Source organism: Rhododendron vialii, chromosome 5a (genome assembly GCF_030253575.1).
Source record: "Rhododendron vialii isolate Sample 1 chromosome 5a, ASM3025357v1".
In the NCBI taxonomy this organism is placed as follows: domain Eukaryota; kingdom Viridiplantae; phylum Streptophyta; class Magnoliopsida; order Ericales; family Ericaceae; genus Rhododendron; species Rhododendron vialii.
The window spans coordinates 7,603,919-7,626,458 of NC_080561.1; the positions used below are offsets into that span (position 1 = coordinate 7,603,919).

Below are 22,540 nucleotides of genomic sequence, written 5' to 3' on the forward strand. Positions count from 1 at the left end.
TTAAAAGAATCGAGCTTAGTCATTTACTAAATGAATCTTTTTAATCAAGCCGAACCTACTTTAACAGCCGAGTTTTTGTCGAACAGGCCAAGCTCTTACCAAATAAGCCGAGCTTGCGAGTTGCTCGGTTTATTTGCAACCCTAGTCGTGTGACAGTGAGAATTTTGCAAATTCCCCCAAATAAACTCATCCATAAGGAATGAGAAATTATCAAATATTTCTCAAATTCTCATATAATTGGTATTGAAAATTCTAGCTCCAATGAATTTCTCTCTACGGAGAATTAGAATTTCCAAATCATGCATTTAAAGCACGTGTTATCTGACACCTAGAGACCACGGAATCATATTGCTATTACTTCCTCCGTCCTTGTTTATTTAGTTCCTTTTGAAACTTTGTGCTATTTTCAAATGTTTATATCTTTCTATAAGAACTTCAAAAATACACAATATAGATATTGTTTAATAAATCTCAATTAATTTTATTATTTTATATTTTCAAAAGGATAAAAAATATTATAAATTAAAAGATAAAATGGTTTTAAAATGACTTGAATTTGCAAAATGGACCAACAAATGTGGACAGGGGGAGTATAATTTACCGCACACATTTCTTTTTAACTCTGTTCTTTACATAATTCTTTTGGGGGAAAAATCACTAACGAGAGTTTAGCAAAGTAACATACAAATTTCGTTCAAAAAAAAAAAAGGCAACATAGAAATCGGAAATAAAAAAACAAACTACATGTTACATTTCTCTGGTGGCTTGATAAGATTTATAAGAAAACTAACGCAGGCATAATCTTCTCCTCTTTTTTTTCTGGCGCACACTGTACACTGGCCGAATCATTTCAACTAGCAAGACAACATACAAATCGGTAATAAAAAACGAACTATATGTTTCATTTCTGTGGTGGCTTAATAAGATTTATGAGAGGCCTAATGCCGGCATAATCTTCTCCCTTTTTTTTTGGACACACTGGCCGAATCATTTCAACTTGTTATGTACGCGAATTCGATGGAGTACCAGTAAATGATCAGAGAGAGAGAGAGAGAGAGAGAGAGAGAGAAAAGAAGAAGAAGAAGAAGAAGAAGAAGGGAAAAAAGAAAGAAAGAGAGAGGAGTAATAGTAACAGATCAATAAGGAAACCAGTGTGCAAATTGGTTCAAAAAAAGGGCTAGTAAGCCCATAACAGATTCCATACCCCAGAAAGATGCTTTAATCTTTGGGCTTTCCTGGCCTACAAGAAACAAAAATTAGCCTACCTCTACACTACCGACAATTTGCCTCTGGCTCGTTTATTCAGAGGATTATGCCATGGAATTTTTTTATTTTTTATTTGGGTAATACAGAATGTCCTGACTAGCTTACACGCATTTCGGACTAATTCTTGCAATCTCTCCGCAAGTTGTTTCACCTCAGACTATGCCGTGGACTGAACTAATTACTCCTGAATATGTGTTTGTTAACGTTAATTTTTAAGTCTAAACTAATAATGCTCATCCACGAAACTATCGAGTCCCGCTGAAATAATGAAAAAAAAAAACAAAAAAACCGAGCACTCTGCTTGTCATTACATTAGGCATTAGCAACCAAAGCATTTGGTCCAACAGTGGTGTGGCAGTAAAATTATGGACTCTATAGTTCTTGTAGGCATGTTTGATAACCTAGTGTAGAGAAGGGGGATTGGATCGTTAATCCGGTGGATCCACTGGTTCTATGCTTGTTTTACCAAAATTGTGTGCGGAACCATAAAATTTCATTGGACCGTTAATCCTCCAAAAGGGGAGAATAGTTTGATATTTTTTCAAAAGTTCATTGAAATATCAGGTCAATCGGATAACTGAAAGTACTCGATTGTCTAATTACTAGATGATGCCAATCCTATTTCATGAAAATGACTAACATGTCCGTTAATAATTCCATTATCAGATCCTATGCAAAACAAAAATAATGGAGGTTGAACTCACACGTTTCTTGCCTATAACGAGTTCGCTTTGGGTTTCAGAACCCAACCTTTCTCTTTGCGCTCGGTTCCTAGTTAGTTTTCTCCTCAACTATTACTCTCATTTTTCTATCTCTCTCAACAAATTATTACCCCAAAAACCTCTCTCAAAGCCTAAACCAAACAAACCTTTGAGATGCTAGACCAGATTTGGGATAGTATAAAATCAGCTAACGCGTGACTAATGCCTTGTTCACTTCACAACTCTATTCAAAAATATTTCTCAACTCAATCATTACTCTCATTTCTTTCTCTAACTTTTCAATCATTACTCTCTTTTCTCACTCACTCTCTCTCTACTTTTTACCTCTCTCTCCATTCATTACTCTTATTTCTCTATCCGCTCATTTTTTCAAAAACACTACTTAAATCACAAACCAAACAAAGCATAAAAAAAACAAAAGTAATAGTAGTATATGCCCAGAGATCCTCTGTACCGAAATTTAGTGTACCAATATACCAAGTGATTTTTCGGCCTCAGATTCAGTTCTGGGTTCGAAATCTCTATGCACGATCCTGCAACTAAAAATCACTTTGCTGCACCAAAATTTCGGAACAGAGAATCTTGATCCAAAAAACTATAGCCCGAGAAAAGCAAAAAAAAATGATGCAGGAGGAGTATTAAAATTCCACACTCCACAAGATCACCGTCCAATAATGGGGGGGTCCCTTGCAGGGCCAGAAAGCCCGAAACCAAGGGAATTAATTCGTGGTGCAAAGAGGAAAAGTGCTGCGCCCACTAATTTAAATGGCATACAGAAGGCCACAATCCGCCACATCCTCGTGCATATCACGATGCCTACGTGTCGACATATAAATGGCCAGCGACGTCGAAGCATCAAAATGATCAGATAATTAGGGAAGTCATCAACGGTTCAGATTTGTTAAGGGGCCGCTATCGAACATTTTTTCTATCAGTAAACGACTATGGGTGGGTTTTGGAAAAAGAGTTAAATAGACCTTTTTTGTTTTACTTTTACTTAATTTTTTCCTTTTTTGTTAATTTTACATTAATTTTTTGTGGATATTGGTTTCGGCAGGAGAAATAGAAAAAGTATAAAATTTTGATCGAAACTCAGTTTTTTTGAGTAACGACCAAAAAAAGAGAGCCAAAAACTGTATTTTTAACTTATTTTCATCTTTTTAAAAAAATTATGAATTTTAATTAATTATTTCCGTATTTTATCTATTCCCCTCATCAAAAAGAATAATAAATATAAAAATTTAATACAAAATTAACATAGATCAACAAATATTTTAAATAAAGACAAATCAAAAAGTCAATTTTACAATCATCACGAGATAGCCACGTCCCTTTTGACACCTTCTTTTCATCCCCATCTTCTTTCCTTGAAAATGACTCGAAAAAGGATTCATCATTATCCTTGTTTAAACGGAAACACTGCCGACACAAGCTATTGTGCACAAATATATGCACAGATTTTTGCAGAGTCCATTTTTGGAACTCATAAAAATAATTTGATTCGTTCATTAATTTTAAAATATTTTTTTGATGAACTTCGTGGAAAATCAGTTCGATAGAATACATGTAAGTGCTTAATTCAATCTTATAAATTTTTTGTGCACATATCTGTGCACAATAGTCTGTGTCATTAGGACGATTCGTGTTTAAATCCAGTGGCTCAGAACAGGGAAGTAACCTTCGCCAATGGAATATTAAATTAAATGAGACAATAAAATGAAATCCTAAAGATAATGCTTCCGTTTTTTAGCAAGACCCATCTCCCATCCGATTTTATTACGGGCCAATCCAGTTCAGTTTCAACATGCATGGACTTTGTTCATGAGCCCCGAACCCAGGGGCGGAGCTAGAAATCTCTAACAATAGAGCAATATTTAGAATCATACTTGATTTTATTCTTATTTGCTAACAAAAAGATTGAATATGTATTACTCCGTACTATACTAGCTAGAAAGTTGGTATTGGATATTGACCACACTTAGAAAAGTGATATAATTGTGCAAAAATATCTCGATATTCATGAAATAGGCATAGAAGTTTACAAAAGTGTATTATTAGCATTTTGTGAGCAGTGTCCACTAGCTTGTTAACCAATGGTTAGTGAAATTCTAGTGTTAAAAAGACGGCAAGTTCATAATTTTGAAATGGAATTTCTTCTACTTATCTTATTAAGTTCTGTTTTTCTCAAAGGTTTATTTTTCCTGCTTTTTCTTTTCTGGTTTGGGCTAATGGTGCCTTGACTTTTCATGCTTGGGTTGGATATGGAATTTTTTGAATTTGAAGTTTTTTTCCCCTCAATCTTGCAGTTCAAAATGAGCCTTTTTGAAGTTTTTTCCCAAACAGTCCATTGTTAGTAACTTAGATTTTGAAAATGGCCCATTTCGGGGTGGACCGAAATCCCGGAACCAAACTGAACTGAAATTAATACCAATCGGGATCGGTCTTGAAATTATATACCCCGAACCCAATCGGTTTTCGGCAAATTCACCCCGATCCGACCGAATAGCACCTCACCGTACTTAAATGCACACAACCGTTTGGGCCAACCGGTTTCTCGAACAGTTCAATTACCTACAACATCCGAGTAAGTCTACAGTTACCGATCGGAATCCCGACGCCCTGCCGGGCACGCTCTGGCCACCGGACGGCCGATCCGATCCGTCCAATAATTCTAAAAAAAAAAAACCGAGTGGACTTACGCGAGAATAAACGGCATCCGACGTGTGTAAGTGGCTGATCCAAGCACTCTATTTTGGTGTTTGGATCGGCCAAAAAAAGAGTGTTTGAATCGGCCACTTACACACGTCGGATGCCATTTATTCTTGCGCGGGGCCCACTCAGTTTTTTTTTTTAGAATTATTGAACGGATCGGATTGGTCATCCGGTGGCCAGAGAGTGCCTGGCGGGGCGTCGGGATTCCGATCGGAAATTCCCGATCGGTAACTGTAGACTTTCTGACAACATCCACTTAAAAAAAGTCAGCTGGCGAGTCCAATCCCGGAGTATGCAATCCCGATTAACAAAACTCATCTAACCGACCGGCAACCCGATCGGATGCAGATGAACTCTGCCGTCCCTGATACCAATTAGTATTAAAAATTGATCCGATCATGTAACTTCAATAAGTGGATTCCATAAACCTAATTTTCTGGAAGGAGATCATCCAAGCCCCTTCTCCCAGCGAGAAATTATTCAATACGCTGGGGTGAGCACGAATCTGGAACATTTCTATACATCTGAGAGTGAACCCCACATCAATTTGTGGTCCAGATTCGTGCTCAACCTCTAGCCAGAGCACTGAATAATATCTTCTCGAACCCTAATCCCTACCAAATCACTGATGTGCACGAACTGAACACAAATCGAGAATAGAGAAGACGTAAAAATCAAAAACAGAATCGCACCTAGAACAATAAGTAAACACGAACCTCGCTTATTTCCATAGAAGTAAACTTCCAAACACACACCAAAAGCCTTCCATTCAAAGTAACCAAACCAGAGACCAGACTCAACAAAAAACACAAGCCTAGATAGAGATAGGGAGACAAGACACAAATTAACGATCCTCAAGTAGACCTCATCGGATCAAATTATTCAGATTTCAGTTCAAATTCAAGACAGCTGGCCGCAATCAGCGACGGTCACGGTCTTCGAGCACCTCCCGGAGCTCGACCCGACCTTCTCGATCGCCTTCACGATATCCAACCCCTCCACCACCCTCCCAAACACGACGTGCTTCCCATCGAGCCAGTCCGTCTTGGCCGTGCATATAAAGAACTGCGACCCGTTGGTCCCGGGACCAGCGTTGGCCATGGAGAGGATCCCGGCGCCGGTATGCTTCTTGATGAAGTTCTCGTCGGCGAACTTGGATCCGTATATGGACTCGCCGCCTGTGCCGTTCCCGGCGGTGAAGTCGCCGCCCTGGCACATGAAACCCGGGATCACGCGGTGGAAGTTGGAGCCCTTGTAGTGCAGGGGCTTGCCGGACTTGCCGACGCCCTTCTCGCCCGTGCAGAGGGCGCGGAAGTTCTCGGCGGTGCGGGGGGTAGTGTCGGCGTAGAGCTCCATCACGATGCGGCCGACCGGCGCCCCGCCCACGGACATGTCGAAGAACACCTTAGGGTTTGCCATTCTCTCTCCTTTCTCTCTCTCTCTCTAACACACAGAAATACACAGTGGGAAGTTGACTTGTTCAATGCGCGTAAGATTTAAGCGATTGGGAAGTGTGAATATATAGGGCAGGCGGCGGGGGACTGGATAAAGAAGGGTTGATCCTGGCCGTTGAATTAGACACGTGTTGGAAGGAAGGGGGCTTAGATAAGGAAAGGGACGTGGGGAGAGGTGACCGTGGTTAGTTATATTTAACTGTAGTTAAACTTGGATTTCTAACCGTGGTTAGTTGTTTTTAACCGGGGTTAGGTTAGAGTTTGTCAAGATTGACACGTGGGGCATATGCCTCCGGTTATTCGTACTCTAGCTGGTTCCTAATTTCCAAAGAAAAATCCAAAAAGGAAAACGACAAAATAATAATAATAAATTACAGTTACCTCCCCTGAAGTATTTCATATATGCAGTCATTTTGGGAATAATTTTCCTTTTTACATATGCACTCTTTTAGGACCGTTGGGTTAAAATTTTTATTTTTTGAGTACTTTTTATTTTTTTTACGAGACTAGTCATTCTCTAATAATACATTACTTTTAATTCAGAAAATAAATATTTATTCCCTTAGCATAGCAAGGCTTTATTTGTCTTTGTATATCAATTGTCATTCACATACAAAAAGTGAACCAAAAAATTAGGCTAGTTTAGTAGTAATTTCACTCAAATAATAACAAAAGGTATGACAAGAGGTTAAAAAAGGAGTGCCCAATATAAACCAATGTTCGGTATATATAAGATTCATGTAGCCAACCCCAGTTGATCCGGACACAAAACTCGATTCGATTTAGTTTGGTTTCGAGAAATTCAAATTTTCTGCTATGACTTTTCCGTCCAACAAGCCCAACAAATTAAATAAACAATGGAAATCAAATTACTGAGCTCGAGGTGAACCCTATTACAACCTCGAGTCATAAATTCCAAAGTGAAACCTGACCTCAATCGAACGTTGATGTTCCACGATGTGTCCAAAAAAAAATTATGGGAAGGGGGAAAAAGCAGCACCCTTTCCCCCATCTCTTCCTGTCGATTGAGAAAAAACAAACATAGAAAATGAAGTTAAAAGCAAAAATGTATCAAATCAACGCCGTTAATTTCCTAAACAAACTAGACAAATTGAAGGCCTTGTTCTCCTAAGCTTTTTGGGACTTTTTTTTTTTGGGTCTTTATTAAAAAAAAATTCACGTTCATTAATTTTGAACCAAACTTTTGTAAATTGTTCATCTCGAAGAGATAAATCAAAAAAAAAATTTAAAAAAATTACTTTATGGGCATTTTAGACTTTATTTTGGATATTTCTAAAATATTTGGGTAAAAGTACTGTAATTTTTTGGAGGTATTCTGATTCCTCTTGTCAAGATGAATCAATAATTCACAAAAATTAAGTGCAAAACTACAAATGCAGGAAAAAAAATCCAATAAAGACAAAGCAAGAAAAAGCCTCAAAAAACTTAGGAGAACAAGGCTGGAGTAACTGCAAGTTAGTGAAGTTTTTGAGCTATTCCATTAAACATGAATAGTAATAATACAGTAAAAATAACTTCAAAAAGCATGCTTAATCCCATAGGGGACTATTCCATCTGCAAAAAGACACAACAAATTCAAAAAGCATGCTGAATCCCAGAGGGGACTATTCCATCTTCAAAAAGACACAACAAAAATCAATAAAATCTAGAGAAAAATGTCATCGCAGTCTACATCGCAAAAAATGTGATACACTAAGCAACACAAAATTGATACTCTTGAGAATACTGTTGCGAAAAAAGGAAGTCATCATATTTGGGATAACATGTAACAATGGCCAAGACAACATGTCACAGCCTTGGAAAAAATCCCGATGGCTTACACTTTTTTCGCCTTTTCTTTAGTGTTACAAATTTTCCTAGTCTAAATAAGTTAGTATCTCACAACAGTCCTTCAGTTTGCAATAATCCAGGAAATACAAAGGATACTACATGTTTTAAGGACTTAACTGATCCTTTTAAAAACGCATGCCCCTCCGTAGCTGAAAATAATAGGAAAAACAAATGGGGTTAGGGCTGACAAAAAAATGTCCTAAATATGATAAATTATGCGCTATGCAGCACTTAGCAGGGAAGAGACGATGATTACCTTTCATCAACGATTTTATTCCCTTAGAAAAATCTTCAACATGTCCCAACACGGGTCTTATCTCGCAAATTTGGGAAACGCAATATTCCAAGTATAATGCCATCTCCGTCGTATGTAGCAGCAAGACAAAGATACCTTGAATTTGAGCTGATACCTGCTTCGTTTTGTTGGCTTCACACCACTCAGTGACAATTGCAATTCCTTGATCCTGCACTCCACAAATAAGAAAGGGAACTAAGCTCTTTTAACGCACGGATTAATCTGAACTAAAATGCAAAGTAAGGTCCCTTCAAGGTTTTCAAGGGAATGTCATGTACTTATTTGACATTTATACGGTGCATTGGCGGAGCCAAGAATTTGCCCAAGAGGGGACACTTGCTGCTTGCAGCCATCAGATTTTGTCGTCATAATGACCAACAATGAGATGTGTCGTTGAACTTTAACACTCCTTACTAAGCACAAAAAACCTTTTGATCTAATACTAAGAAAAATCTAAAACATTTTCATCAGAATAATCACTATGGAGTAACATTTATCATAGAGTGAGATTTACAGTCGACCCCAACTATGGTTAATGTGTTATAACTTCATAGTCAATTCCATAAAGAGTCACACGACTCTGTGTAAATCACTTTCCAACATCCAACGTCCACTGAATTTCAAATATGTCATAATACGAGCAATGGAGTAACCTAACCATTTACCTGCAAGCCATGTAATATCTCAGGCATCGGAAGCTCAGGAAAGTGAGCAAGATCAATAAACCCCACCTCCTCTGCCCTTCGAATTGCACATTCAGCTTGCAAACAAAGAAATTTTAAAATAAGAAAAGCGATCCGGTATATCTGTATTGCAATGGTATCTGAGAAATATGTTTGACAAACTTCAGATCCTTGATCCTTGACTACTAGGGCAGTAGATTTAGATGAAGCAGCAGAAAACCTGGGATTTAATCCACAGTCAATAGACGTAAGAGCAAACCAGCCACATCTGCTGTTAATTACCGATGGTTCATTACACCACTTCAACTCCTCCTTGAGGACAGGGTGACATACAAGAGGTGCAACTCTAAAGTTTTGAGCCCCCCTGCTTATAAAAGCCAACAAATGTATACTTCTTTCCCTCAAGGGTGAATCCATTTCTTTCATTGCCTTCATCCATGAATTCCGGTGTTTCACTAGCTCACAGATAAGCGTAAGTGTATGTTCTGTTTCTCTAAGAGCATTTAGGGAAGTTGGTGTTTTCTGAGATCGAGCCCTTTTCTTGTCATGATCATCGAATGGAAACTCCGGTGCATTAAGATAGTGAGAAATTAGATAACCTTTTTCTAAGATAAAGTAAGTGATTACATAGTCAACAATATTAGCACCAGAAGAACTGTCGCCCAAAGAGTGAATCATTGCAGTGACTACTGCCAAACCAAGTCCCCAAATGTCTCGAGGCATTTCAATTTTCTCAGGTGGTAAAAAATTGCTCCTTTCAATTTCAATGGAGGAAGAGTTACCAACTGACAAGTCAGAAAACAACATCTTCAGAGACGGAAGAAAACCAGCCGTGAAAAGCATCGTGGCACCATCTCTCACACGTGCAACAGTCAAAAGGAACTTCAATATGATGGGAATGGAACTAATTAAATTTCTATCTTGAAGCTTTAGAACAAGATGCTGCAGCCGGAGGTGTTTCTTTAAGATAGGGAACCATGTGTTGGGAGTCAAGAAACCTTTCAATACCAAGTCAATAATTGCTAAGGAGAGGGTGCAGTGGTCAGTGGGTTCAGTGCAGTGGCAAAGAATGGGTAGTAGCCCCAAGCTGACATTGGACACCTCAGGAAAGGCTTCAACAGATTCCATCTCCACTGCCCCACCTGACTGTGAACTCTTGCAACTTGACTTGACTGATGAGAGAAGCAGCATAAGTAAAAGCTTCATTGTATCTTTCACACCAGAAACCAAGGGCCTGAAGTCATTCAACACTTTGAGAACAGAACCTGAAGTTTTTAAGACCAGTACACAAACAGGCAACGGCAGACTTTTTCCTACGTATCTGATAAGGAGTAGAAGCAGTTCCGCTTGAGTTGCAGTGAAATCAAGGACATCTTCAGAGATGTCGGGAAATGGAACTAATGATTCAATCGTGGATTGAAGACACTGACATACTTGATCTATGCATGAGTGAATTTGATGCTGCGGTATGTCACGACCAATTGTTGTCTTCTCACTTGACTACATGAGCAGGAAAACATTCAAACAAGAACAAGTCTAATAATGTTCATGGCAGGAAGAAAATTCAGCATCCATAGTTCTTAAAACCTATATAGCAATCTATGACTAAGTATACTAATAGAAAATGCCATCATACAAGCTAGCCTCCACTATGTTTTGGTGGTTAACTTCAGTATTGGCTTGAAAACTGAGAAGTTGACTTTACACAGGTTGCTCTGTCTAGTTTATTAAATACCACTTGGGATTTTCTCCTTAATCTTTACAGGTTCTTTCGACAATTGCACAAGAAAAGAAGCTCCATGATGGATCTACCGACAAAAACCCAGATATTCTCAAAATTATGTCCAGGTCTCCTCTCCATTACTTACTCCTTAAGTTTCAGGGATTGGCTTTTAAGTTAATACCACAATAATAATTTCAAGTTAAAAATCATTTTATGTTTATTTCTCTTTCCACATTTTACATTTCCCTTCAGCTAAAGATCATCGCTTTTCTAGCTTGCCTTCTAATTGCTTTATTAGTGTCACTAAAGGTTTGTTTCAATCTCTTTTGCCACAAACAAAAGAAAAGAGAAGAAAATCTTGACAACTGCAACAATGTCAATCTGAGTATTGAAACCAATTGCTAATATAAAATTTATTGAGATCCCAGATGACCCAATAATAGCAACCCAGTTACAGATCCAAATGGCCCAACCAAGGTAACTGCAAAAATGGCAATTAGAACTCTGGAAAACTCACATCTTCCTCTTTCGTGGATAAGACGGTTATCAAAGATTTCAATGCAGAAAGCTTAGAACTTGCAAGCAACACCATATAATTCACATCCTGTAAGCAGAGCAACATCGTTTCTGCAGCTGCCTTAGATGCTTTCCAGTCGGAATAGTCCCACAAATTAAATCCCAACTCTTCTCGGAGACGTAAGGTGTCAAACAAGTAGACATCCTTGGCATGTTCAAAAAGATCCCCTTCATACTTGTGCCGATAAGTTTGGACAATATTTGATTCGAGCAAATACTGGGAGAGCTCTTTGAATGGTCCAGGATCAATCTTACGGCCTTCAAGCTCGGCTTGTAGATGATAATAAAGATCACTGATTATTAATCCGTGCATATCCTTTCCTTCACTGGAGCAAAAAGAAACGGTAAAAAAAAAAAATGCCAATCAATAGACAAGAAGGGAAAAAACAGTGCTTTCTTGAATGCCAGAAATGGAGAAGCAAATGATATAAGACAAGCTGAATCTACTTCATATGCATGTTAAGCTGAGAACAAAAACCTGTGACCACGATGCGTATATTGAGCTACCAACTCTGAAAAGGAAGGCAGTTCACTCAACTGTTGATATCGAAAAGCCAAAAAGGAAGTTAGTACCATAACCTTAAGGAAGGAGGACAAGCTGTAAAGGAAAAATAAAAATCCAGTTTATATGATATAAAGTTATAAACACAATCCAAAACTCTATGGAGTGAAGGTGGGATTGGTTATCCTTATGGTCCATTTATCCCATGTTTGGTTGCACAATTCGACCATGGGATAATGTGGTGGGATACGACATTATATCCCATGAAGGTGGGATAACAAATCCCATGGGAGAGGATGGTTTTTCACATGGGACAAAATTGCAGAGAAATCTGTTAGTTGAACAATAATGGCAATCCTTTCCAACGACAACCAACCATGGGATAGAATAGTACATGTTACCCTACATAACATTCCCTATCCCATAGGACAAACAATCCTCCAAAACTACAGTAATGCTAGCGATCCCAAACAGAACATGAATTCCATCTTTTCTGTCTGGCAACCAAACGTGCAGATTAGAGCTTTTTCCTTAATTCTTTGTTTTTGGTAATTCAGAAAAACACTTTTTCCTTACTCATTTTGGCAAATATGACAAGTAATATATCTACATGGAGAATAGCAAGCAATATACCTTTTTCAACAAGATGCGAGTCTTTTCAATTACTGCTACGGACAAGCTCCCCGTATCACCATTTTTTAATTTCCCCATCGCATGTACAGAGAATAAAGCAGCAGCAATCTGTTGAGTTGCTCATAAGCAAAACATATTCAAAATATTACCAGCCATGTTCAGTGCAACAAAATAACATTTAAGCCACTGTTATACCACTATATTTTCCATTTACAACTAAATGCAGCCAAGGGGTATCAAATAAGAGATAGAGACGTAAAAGGAGTTCAGACCATAAATGTTCCTCGAACCGCGGCGTGTGAGAACTATGACATACAAATTAAGTTTAAAAAGGGGACCAAATATATCTTCCAGCGTCTCATTTGCTAAAAAAACTACTTACATGCCAGATGGAAGTACATGTGCATCACAGCCAAAAAAGGTGTACCAAACTTAACTCATGGTTTAAGAGAAGAGAGAGAACCAGCAATAGTTTGCTGTCTAAGAAAGGATGTGTGGGGAAATAAGTATTCTTCCTGTTTAATGGTGAAAGTGTGAAACAATTCGGAAAGAAACATTTTTAATGTTTACTAGTTAAACAATTCAATGTTCAGTGCTGGATGGACACCTATGCACCAACGTGTAGATTGGAAAAAAGAAAAGGCGGACACAACACATCGAGGACAAGTTCACATTTTCTCATAGGAAGATTTTATTCATGGACCGAGAGAAATGAAACATAAAACAAGATAAAATTAACAAAACCATGCATTCCATAAGCTAAAGACTAAGTGATGGATGGAAATATCTGCCTAGTGTCCAAAGAGTGCATTTGAAATGTTCCGAAGAGATGGGAATTTTGCATTTTAATGTGCTAAAATCCAAGTGTCTGATGACAATCCGGTTCGGGGAAATAAAAGGAACTAAGAAGCCAACTGTTATAAACAATCAACATTAAATATCTGAGTACGAGTGAGTAACCCAACGAAGGAACTAATTTGTACAATTGTACATACAAAAGTTTGGAAGTTGCAATAGTGTGTACTGTCTACTACCCAACTTAACAAGGTTACTGTAATAGTATGTTCGACCAGCAAGAAGGAATTAGATAAAAGGAGGAAAGAAAGAAATCCCACCTTCGCACGAAGATACATGTCACTATCATATTCCCATGATGCATAGGACTTGATCATGTTGCCTAAAACTAAGCCTTCATGGAAGCTTGACAACACGTCCTTGAGACCAAGGAGACCTGCATCGTTTGATTTTTCAGTATCATCTGCTTGCCATACTCTATCCTTTGATGATTCCGTAGTTTGTTTTACAGCAAATTCTGCATGGAATAACTTCTTCTGCAGGAACATTTCAAAAGCCAGTATTTGCAGAACAACAGATTGGCATTGAATACGGTACGCAATGCTCAGAACCTCCTCTTCAGTCAGATTTTCAGACAGGTTAACTTCCATACTACTTGTAGCATTTTTACGAAAACAGCTGGACAAATGTCTCCAGAAGTTTTCTGAGTTTCTTAGACGGTCCAAAACACTTGTGAACTGAGCAGCTGCTTGCCACAATGCCTTAATAAAATTTAGCACATTTAGCAGTATGCGAGGTTTGCTGGAAACAAAGAAAACTCAATCAACGCATAATGAAATAACAGTAACGCGTGCGCACTGATAACAATCAAGCCAAATTGCTGATCAAAAAAAAAAAAAAAAACAATCAAGCCATAAGATTCAGACCTTACTTGCATGAAAGGAAGTGGGGGAGCGAGAGGTTATAGAAGAATGTAAGGTTGGGAGCGTCAATGAGAGCGTATATGTAAGTTCTTGTATACATGTGAAAATAATACAGTAATAGATATTAAATCAGTGATCAGTGTCAACTACAAATCCTTTTTGTACATATAATACAAGTACTAACTAATAGAGTAAATTTGAGTTAATTCTTTATACACTATGATATATGGTTGCTGCAGACTTTTGTTTTCCTTGGTGGCTTTTTGGTTTTTCTTTTTGGGAATCCATATGCTTGAGAGGTTCTATACCAGTTGGGAGTGTGATTTTTCTAGATGGGAGCAAAGTTCCTATAAGATCCTTGCTTGGTACCGTGGCAGCGAGATCCTTGTAGGAGGATCCTGGAACAAAATTTCAATCAATATTGGTATAACGAAAGTAATACCTGTTGATAAGATCATCCGACTGCATAACGTATTGCAGAATTGCAACCAAAAGATTTGCTTCTGCGGATTCCAGGGACCCACTAGTTGTTTCATTTGATGGCTTCAAACCAGTGGTATTGCTTGATTGAACATCTATATTTTCCTTGGCAGCGATTACAGCAACAAGAAAAGCCGGCTGGAATAGAAAACTGTTAACAGGGAGAAAATGCCAGGGAAAGTAAAAAATAATAAGACTGTTAAGAGGAAAGACTGATGAAAAGTGAAAGTAAGAAGATGCAATTCGCTTTTGGAGGCATTTACAGTTTCAAGTGAGCTAAGCTGTTCAACAGTAAGCTGTACTCACCCTGAGCTGAACATTATAATAGTTGAAAGAAAAGAAAGCCAGCATTTCCATTTGCACAGTACAGAAAATCAAGTCGGGCAGAACAGTCACAAAATAGGATATAGAAAGAGGACTACAGACACGGAAGGCTGACTCTATTTTCTCAAACAATCCTTTTTTATAAACGTATCTTTGCAAAGAGAGAGAGAGAGAGAGAGAGAGAGAAGAAGAAGTGTGAATAAAACATACGGGGGAGTAAACTCCTATGAAAGATTGTTTGTTCTATGAAATTCGAGGTACTGCAGGACTTAACAATAGGTTGTGCGGCCTGTTTTACTGGCTAACTCAAGCTGATGCACCACAACTTATAATCCAAAAATACTTCACCCAAGACAATAGGAAAAAACAGGTAACTTCCATCTATACTGTCAGTTCTAGTGGTATCCACTATAAAGCTAAATTTTCTCAACCTTTGGAGAAGGAATCAACTCAACTCAAAGGGCTTTAATGCAGTTTGAGGGTGACCATGAGGATCCACCCTATCCAATCAGCATCAAGATAAAGCTGTATCCTTAGTTATAAGGCCAAGGTACTCATTGCCTCAAACCACTTCTTCTTGGGCATATTTATCATCCTAGTCCGCATTCAACTTGGATCAAATCACTTCATACAGTGCATAGATCTACATTGCAACTGGTAAAACCATCTTCATCTCCAGTTTATCTTAATTGTGGCCAATTCTTACTTTCTTAGAAAAATTTAGTGTCCATCACTACTCACAAGTGCCTTTTTTAGGCCCAACCATCCTTCTGAACATCCTTATTCCCCATACACTCCTTTTTTTGACATGTTATTCTTTACCACTATATCTTTTGCACTAAAGTTTTCCCTCCCATCCAGAAGAAATTTCACAACATTTCCAAAGCACCAATCATTTCAACCACACTGCTCTCTAAATCTGCGGGAAACACCCTACCCTTCTGGTTAAAAAGATATGAATCATCACTCCCAAGTAAAACCTGCAGATTTTAAAGTGTCTAACGAGAGTTCTAAATAAGAAACAATCACCATCTAGTTTTGTCAATTCAACCTATTTTGTCAAGAAACAGAATGCATGATGAGGCACCTCTTTAAAATTTTTAAAAAAAAAACCTTCATTTTCTTTGGGGCAAATTGCAATTTGGTTCCCGCAATTCCAGTTGTGCAATTTTTCCCTTTAATTTTGCTCATTGGGCCACTAATGACCAGTATTCTAAATGGCACTCGGCGCTAGTGGGTCGCCACCAAGTGCCTAGGCCGCCTAGGCGCCGCCGAGCGATTTGGCATTTTTTTTTTTAAAATATATTTTTAAGGCAATCAAGCTCCGCCAATCCCGCTGTCTAGCTCCGCCAAATCTCTCTTAGCCGCCAAGTTCCGCCAACACAGCCGCCAAGCTCCGCCAAATCTCCCTATCCACCGAACGAGCCGCCGAGGTTGAAATCATGGCGCCGACCTGCCGCCAAGCGCCTAGGCGGCCACCATTTAGAACTGCTAACAACCCAGACGTCATGCTTATCAATGGAATGAAGGTAAAAATGAGATAATCAAGCATTTCCAGAGGGCACAGTGGTCCATTCATTATCTTCTCCACGTTCTAAAACCACCATCTCTTCCCTCTCCACTGATCCACTGCGCAGCTTCCACTGCCTTCCACCTCTGTTTCTCTCTCTTCCCCCCGCTTTCTTCCTCAAGCAACCAAATATTCTTTACTTCTTCCACCACTACATCCCCAAAACCACGGGAACATCTATTCTAGCCCATTTCTGCCATTGCATCCCAACTACCACCAGACTCCACCACCTCGATCACTCCCAAAATACACTCAAGCACCATCATCCAACCAACCACAAGCTGATTGAGACACCTATGGACTCCACATCCATGGCTTACTAAAGATAAATCTACTGCAGACAAAAATTACAACCAACAGTGACAAAAAGATCAAAATCCCTCAATCAAAACAAGCTTTGTAATTGATTATTTACCTCCATCTTTTCTTTTTTTTTTGTGATCTATTAAATAGATACTGGGTTGCTTATGTGAACCCGTGACATATACTCCATACGTGATTTGAAAATATACACTTATAACATGTGGTTTGGTATGAATCTAGGGTAGCTTTGGGTGTGATTTCGGTGATGGCAGATTGGGATTCGGTCTGCTTTGCAGCAAAGAAAGTGACAGGGCCATGGGCATGTATTGGTCGCATTGATAGATGATTGGTTGGTTTCAGGTGCTCATGGGGTTTTGTTGGTCCATGGCGAAAGGGGAAGGGGAAAGGGTGGTGATAAATGGCCATTTTCCTCCTTACACAGTTAAGATGGGAGATAAATGGAAGAACTAATACCTCCTTGGACCCTCAACACCCATTTTTACTGTGATACAGTACTTCCTCCAAAGGCACACATTCTGCCCAGTGCATATGTCATATGGTAATTGCAGAACGAAACTTGAGGGGATAGTTAGAAGCCCTAAAGGAAATTTGATTTCGATCTTATTGGACAAAATCGAAACATTATGCCAATTAAAAGGGGAAACCGAGGAACAACATGAACTTTTACCGATCTTATTCCAACTGTTCACCTATCCTTGACCAATCCATTGTAAGCAAATACATATAAAAATTTACAGCGCATGTTTTCTTCAATTCGATGACAAAGCAGAATCCAAGAGCTGAACATCAACACTCGGAGTTTTTTGCATAGCAACATTAGAAATTGACTTTTTTTGAAATATATCAGCCACTTACCATTAAACTCAGAAAGAAGTTACTCAAATAAACGATAGTGCAATACAACTCCTCTGTTTCCTAGGACCTTTGACCAACAAAGATAGATTCAGAAGAGAATACAGACAACACTAAACCTGATAATATGCAGCCGAAGTGAGTAGTTTACATGTAGCAACAAAGAGATCTTCATCCAAGAGAGACAGCTCACACAGAATCCTATTGAGAGAACGCTTAAGATACATCATCTGGCAACACAAATCAAGAATACAATTAGAAACAACCAACGTAGCTAGTAAATTTCCAAGCCAACATCCTTATATAAAGTGTGTTATCACAGATGACAAACCTGCTTTTCATCTAAACCAAACCACGCATTTCCAAACACATATGGCTGCGTACAGTCAGCGAGAACAAATAAGACCGACAGTACTTTTGCTGCTCCTACTTGTATTTTCTGCAAGGTCAAATAGCAAACCGTTGAGTAAGAAATGCACAGTAGATCGCTGACAATAGAAGGATAAAAATAAAATGGTTGCGACGTCGTCAGTAGCAACAACATACAAAAGGTACCTCTCGCAAGAGATGCTAAAAAACTATGAAATAGACATATTTCATGCCTTGCATTGCCTACCTAAAATGTGTGCGTATAATTCGTATAATCCCCTGCTCAGGAGACAACCATGTTAATGTAAACCTACCAATCTTCCATACATGTAACACCCAAGAACTTAAACCCTAGTAAGCATTCTGCATGAAGGAGAAGTTGACCGAAAACTGTACATGGGCAAAATTCACGAGTATCAAAGATACAATTGAACAGCATGGCAGTACACAGAGAGACATGAGCAGGCAAAAACAGAATGCCGAAGATAATAAGGGTTCATGGAAATATGACAGTCACATACGAGGAAATATAAGTTTCCTAGGTATAAAGATTAAATAATTATACAGTCACATACAGGATTGCGGAAGTAAGACAACAAGGATATCATGGCAGTAACAACTGGAATTGGTTTGTTTGCAGCTGACAGCACTGCTTGATGGAAGACAGGAAGGCTGGGCAGAACATTCTGAAAAAGGAATAGCACTCAGTGCAAGAATAGTTAGACAAAACTCATAAAACATTCCGCAATAGATTGGAAATCGTAAATCACAGGAGTGAACAAGCTTCTGATACGCATCATGCTATGTAGTTGCACTGAATGCATTATGTATTCTAGATCAAAAGGCACAACTAAGGCATAGAGTGGTTACTTCTGCAGAAAATGAATATTTGTTGTCAGTGAGAGAAACATGCGTGGAATGCAACTATGGATGCCTCAGAGAGAGAGAGAAGTATTTAACCACGAAAAAAGAAAAAAGCGGGGGGGAAAATGGAGCATGAGAGTGCATGAACTTGATGAAAAAGAGTTGCTTCCCATAATCATGAAAGGTAATGTGGTATGCCACTGTGACAATCTCTCTATTATAGCAAGGATCACAATCCATGTCTAACATGTGAGAATTGAGATGCACCTTGGAAAGATAAGATAGCATGCTGGAAAGAATATCCAACACAGAACATATTGCCAGCTGTAACCCTTCAATCTCCATTGGGTCATAAAGACGGCTGACATAGAGTTTCTGTTTAACAGAAAGAAAAAAAAAAGCCTGACATTAACATGGGAGTAAAAGAAGTTGCATCATAAACAATCGTTCAAATCACCGAGTAAGAAATGCAGCAAGACTGACTCCTAGTAAGAAAGGCAGCAATACTGACCTCTAAGGCTTGTGCAGTTGTACATACAACCCGAAAGAGGGCACTATGGATGGAAGAGTCACAAAACAAAATATCTCGAACCACCTCACCCAGTATTGGACGATAAGGGATTGATAAAATGCACATTTCCATCACTTTAAGCACCTAACACCAAATAAATCACCAGAGTTCAACAATACATTCATTATATCATTGTCCAAATGAATTATGATCAAGATTTTAGGACATTTTAGCGATGTGGCAGGAGCAATAAAGAAGAATAGCAACTCCTAGTTTACCATCCGAAACAGTTTCTGTGACACCATCATTTCCTGTTTCTGGTACTACATATAGACCAGACTATCGGTCACACTAAAGTCAACAAAGTTGCTTGGATTTTCACTGTTTCGGCATCAAAATTTCCTTCTGAGCCCAGTCTTTTCAGGCTCAATTAAGTGGGCTAATAGAGAATCAGTGTCCCTATTACAAATTAACATACTAACACGCATGAAAGAGTACAAGTGATGACAAAATCTCTGTAGCATACTTGTATTTCTGCTTTACTAGATATTAGAATTCTCTTTAATGTATGTTTTTTTTTTTTTTTGAACAGTCTTTAATGTAGGTTGATGTTACAGGCATTGTACTTGTACGCCCATGGATGGATGTGGAAAAGAAAATAAGGGAGTTCAATCTCATTCTTCAATACTTGATGAAAGGAAAATATGAGTTCCATTTGAAGAAATGAAGAAGGCGTGCATACTAAAGAACCAGAATTACATGATGACTACTATCACAAACAAAGGCCTTTTTTTTATCTGCAAAAACAAAGGCCTTTGAAGGTTAGATACTTATATGACAAGGAAAAAACCCGCACAAAGTACACTGTGGCAAAGATCTCGAAAACATAAAAAACAAAGAGAATCATGAGATTAGCCTTTTGAACTACAAAAGAAATTATCCATTTTCTGGACAGCTGACAATCCCTACTGTATCATACCGGAAGAGTGAAGACAACCATTAGTTTCTTTATTTCATACATTTTACACTGCCACAAGTCATTTGGCAATCGCTAATGCTGTTCCTTACTTCGATTGTTACATAACTTCCCTCAGCAATTTTTTATATCTATGGTCACAGAGAAACCTGCAAACTGGAAAACAGAACAAAATTCCTGCTTTTGCCTAAGAGGGATGACAAGAGGTACCTTCAATGTCACATTCCAGCGAGCATGCTTCAACTTGTATTTCCAGTACTCATGATTAACTAATACATACTGAAATGCAAAAACAACAAGAGCCAGGACGACATCATTCTCTACTCCTGTCTGGACAAGCTGCATTGTGAAGTCTAGCACTGCATAATTGAAGCCATGCAGATCAGAACACAAAATCACGAACAACAAATAGCAAATCTATATAAAACCAGCTAGACCTAAACATGACCGAATATTATATTAATTTAACAGATTAATAATAATATCTGGACCAAAGAATAAAGATCATTGAGTGATACCATATCAACAACAAACCCCGTGTAATTGCATACAAAAAGAAGATAAGGAACATAAATCAGCAAGATAGCAGATGTGGCAACGGTAAGAAGAAAAGGGGAAGAATGAACTCACCAACTTATAGTCTAAGAAGAATGAGAAGCTTGGAAGGTTAGAGTGTTATGTTATTATGAACAGTAAGGGTGGCTTTTTTGAGGACCAGGCTGTTGTGTTATCCCATGTTTAAAGCAAAAACACAACCTAAGAAGCCGATTAGTAATTGATTGGCCTTTATCGAACAGTAAAGGAAGCAATTCAAGGAGTAGCACCCAGTAATGATATCCAACATTGCTATAGGCAAGGCTGGGGGACATCAACGGAAATTCATTCAGATGCAGAGAAAGCTCCTTTGAGAAGTTGGCACAATTTTTATTTATTTCACTTCTGGATATCGCGGGGTTTGGGTCCATAATAGGGTGTATGGATTCATCTTTTGTTTCATTTTCTCTCTTTTCCCCTGTTCTCTACTCTTCTCTGGTTTTGGGTTGTACCCTTCAATACTCATCTTTCTAGTCGATCAAAAAGCCAATAATAGACGCACTAGGGAAAACCATGAAATAATTAATCGGATATTTCTATATGAAGAACTAATTACCAAATATCTATATGCTTGTTAAATGGGAGCATGTGCACACCCTCGATATTTATCGCAACCTTGTTTCCCAACAGCTTATCATGTTCGTGGTCTTACATGTTAAGCGCGGAAGAAAAGGTTCAGCCAATTGGAGAACGCCTAAAGTTCCATCCTCTAGAACAACTCTGGATGCAATTGTGTGTGTTGTGTTTTAAAGTTGTGTTCCTAGTATTGCTCTACAACAAATGTTACAACAGTAATTAAATGTTTTTAAACTTATGCAGGTGAAAGAAATCAAACCAGGCAGCAAATATCTATAAACAAAATGAAATTCACGTGAGAAAGCTCCAATGTAGAAGAGAAACCATGAACAACAACATAAATATGGCAGACAAAAAAGCAAGAGACCACATGGAAGAGTAATATGATAACATCAGAGCTAGATACTGAATTCATTAGGAAACTTGACTTTAGAATGGTTAGCTCAAGTATTTTGAAGAGAAAGGAAAGAGGGAGATAAGTCATCAGGGAGATATAAAAAGAATTACATTACGTGCCTGAAAGAGTTAATTGGCAGCAGTTATCGTTGTGCTCACAGTCAATCAGAAGCATATTTGCGAGTCTTCCAGACAACAACCACGAGCCACTGGAATCACCACCAAACAATAGAATATGAAAACTATAATTACAAACACAATGTGCCATGTAAGCCTAGAAAGAACACATGATGAAACTGCTTTTCATAAACAGATGCAGCCCAAACCATTAACCCAAAAAAAAAATGCCCAACACCAAGATCTGAGAAATTCCACCCACAAATATAATCACAAGTAAACACAAACACATTGTAACGAAACTTGTTTGAAACCAAACAGAAGTCATCATAAAGAAAGTCAGAACCTGTTCCACATCATCAATACTTTGATACGTGCTGGTACACTAAAATTAAAGGAGCTATGATCATAATTTCTTAAGCACGGACCCTAATCTCGGAACATCAAACTAC

At 38.4% G+C, this 22,540-nt stretch overlaps 2 protein-coding genes across 3 annotated transcripts in view; both read right to left on the reverse strand.

Moving 5' to 3' along the window:
* Positions 1 to 5,405: 5,405 nt before the first annotated feature.
* LOC131325089 (peptidyl-prolyl cis-trans isomerase) lies at positions 5,406 to 6,190 on the reverse strand. The gene has a single exon (XM_058357156.1). The coding sequence runs from the start codon at positions 6,117 to 6,119 to the stop codon at positions 5,601 to 5,603; it is 519 nt and encodes a 172-aa protein (XP_058213139.1). The 5' UTR covers positions 6,120 to 6,190; the 3' UTR covers positions 5,406 to 5,600.
* Positions 6,191 to 7,833: 1,643 nt separating this feature from the next.
* Positions 7,834 to 22,540, reverse strand: part of LOC131325082 (uncharacterized) — a 32,745-nt gene continuing 18,038 nt past the window's right edge. For both annotated transcript variants that reach the window (XM_058357142.1, XM_058357144.1), the window contains 15 exons: positions 22,092 to 22,180; positions 20,616 to 20,764; positions 19,430 to 19,573; positions 19,186 to 19,293; positions 18,630 to 18,740; positions 18,017 to 18,124; positions 17,805 to 17,915; positions 14,578 to 14,753; positions 13,533 to 14,013; positions 12,418 to 12,525; positions 11,761 to 11,819; positions 11,224 to 11,608; positions 8,966 to 10,483; positions 8,262 to 8,469; positions 7,834 to 8,154 (listed from right to left, as the gene is read on the reverse strand). In XM_058357142.1, coding sequence (XP_058213125.1) covers positions 8,054 to 8,154; positions 8,262 to 8,469; positions 8,966 to 10,483; positions 11,224 to 11,608; positions 11,761 to 11,819; positions 12,418 to 12,525; positions 13,533 to 14,013; positions 14,578 to 14,753; positions 17,805 to 17,915; positions 18,017 to 18,124; positions 18,630 to 18,740; positions 19,186 to 19,293; positions 19,430 to 19,573; positions 20,616 to 20,764; positions 22,092 to 22,180 — 3,856 coding nt within the window. In that variant the 3' untranslated portion in view covers positions 7,834 to 8,053. The remainder of the gene's footprint in view (positions 8,155 to 8,261; positions 8,470 to 8,965; positions 10,484 to 11,223; positions 11,609 to 11,760; positions 11,820 to 12,417; positions 12,526 to 13,532; positions 14,014 to 14,577; positions 14,754 to 17,804; positions 17,916 to 18,016; positions 18,125 to 18,629; positions 18,741 to 19,185; positions 19,294 to 19,429; positions 19,574 to 20,615; positions 20,765 to 22,091; positions 22,181 to 22,540) is intronic.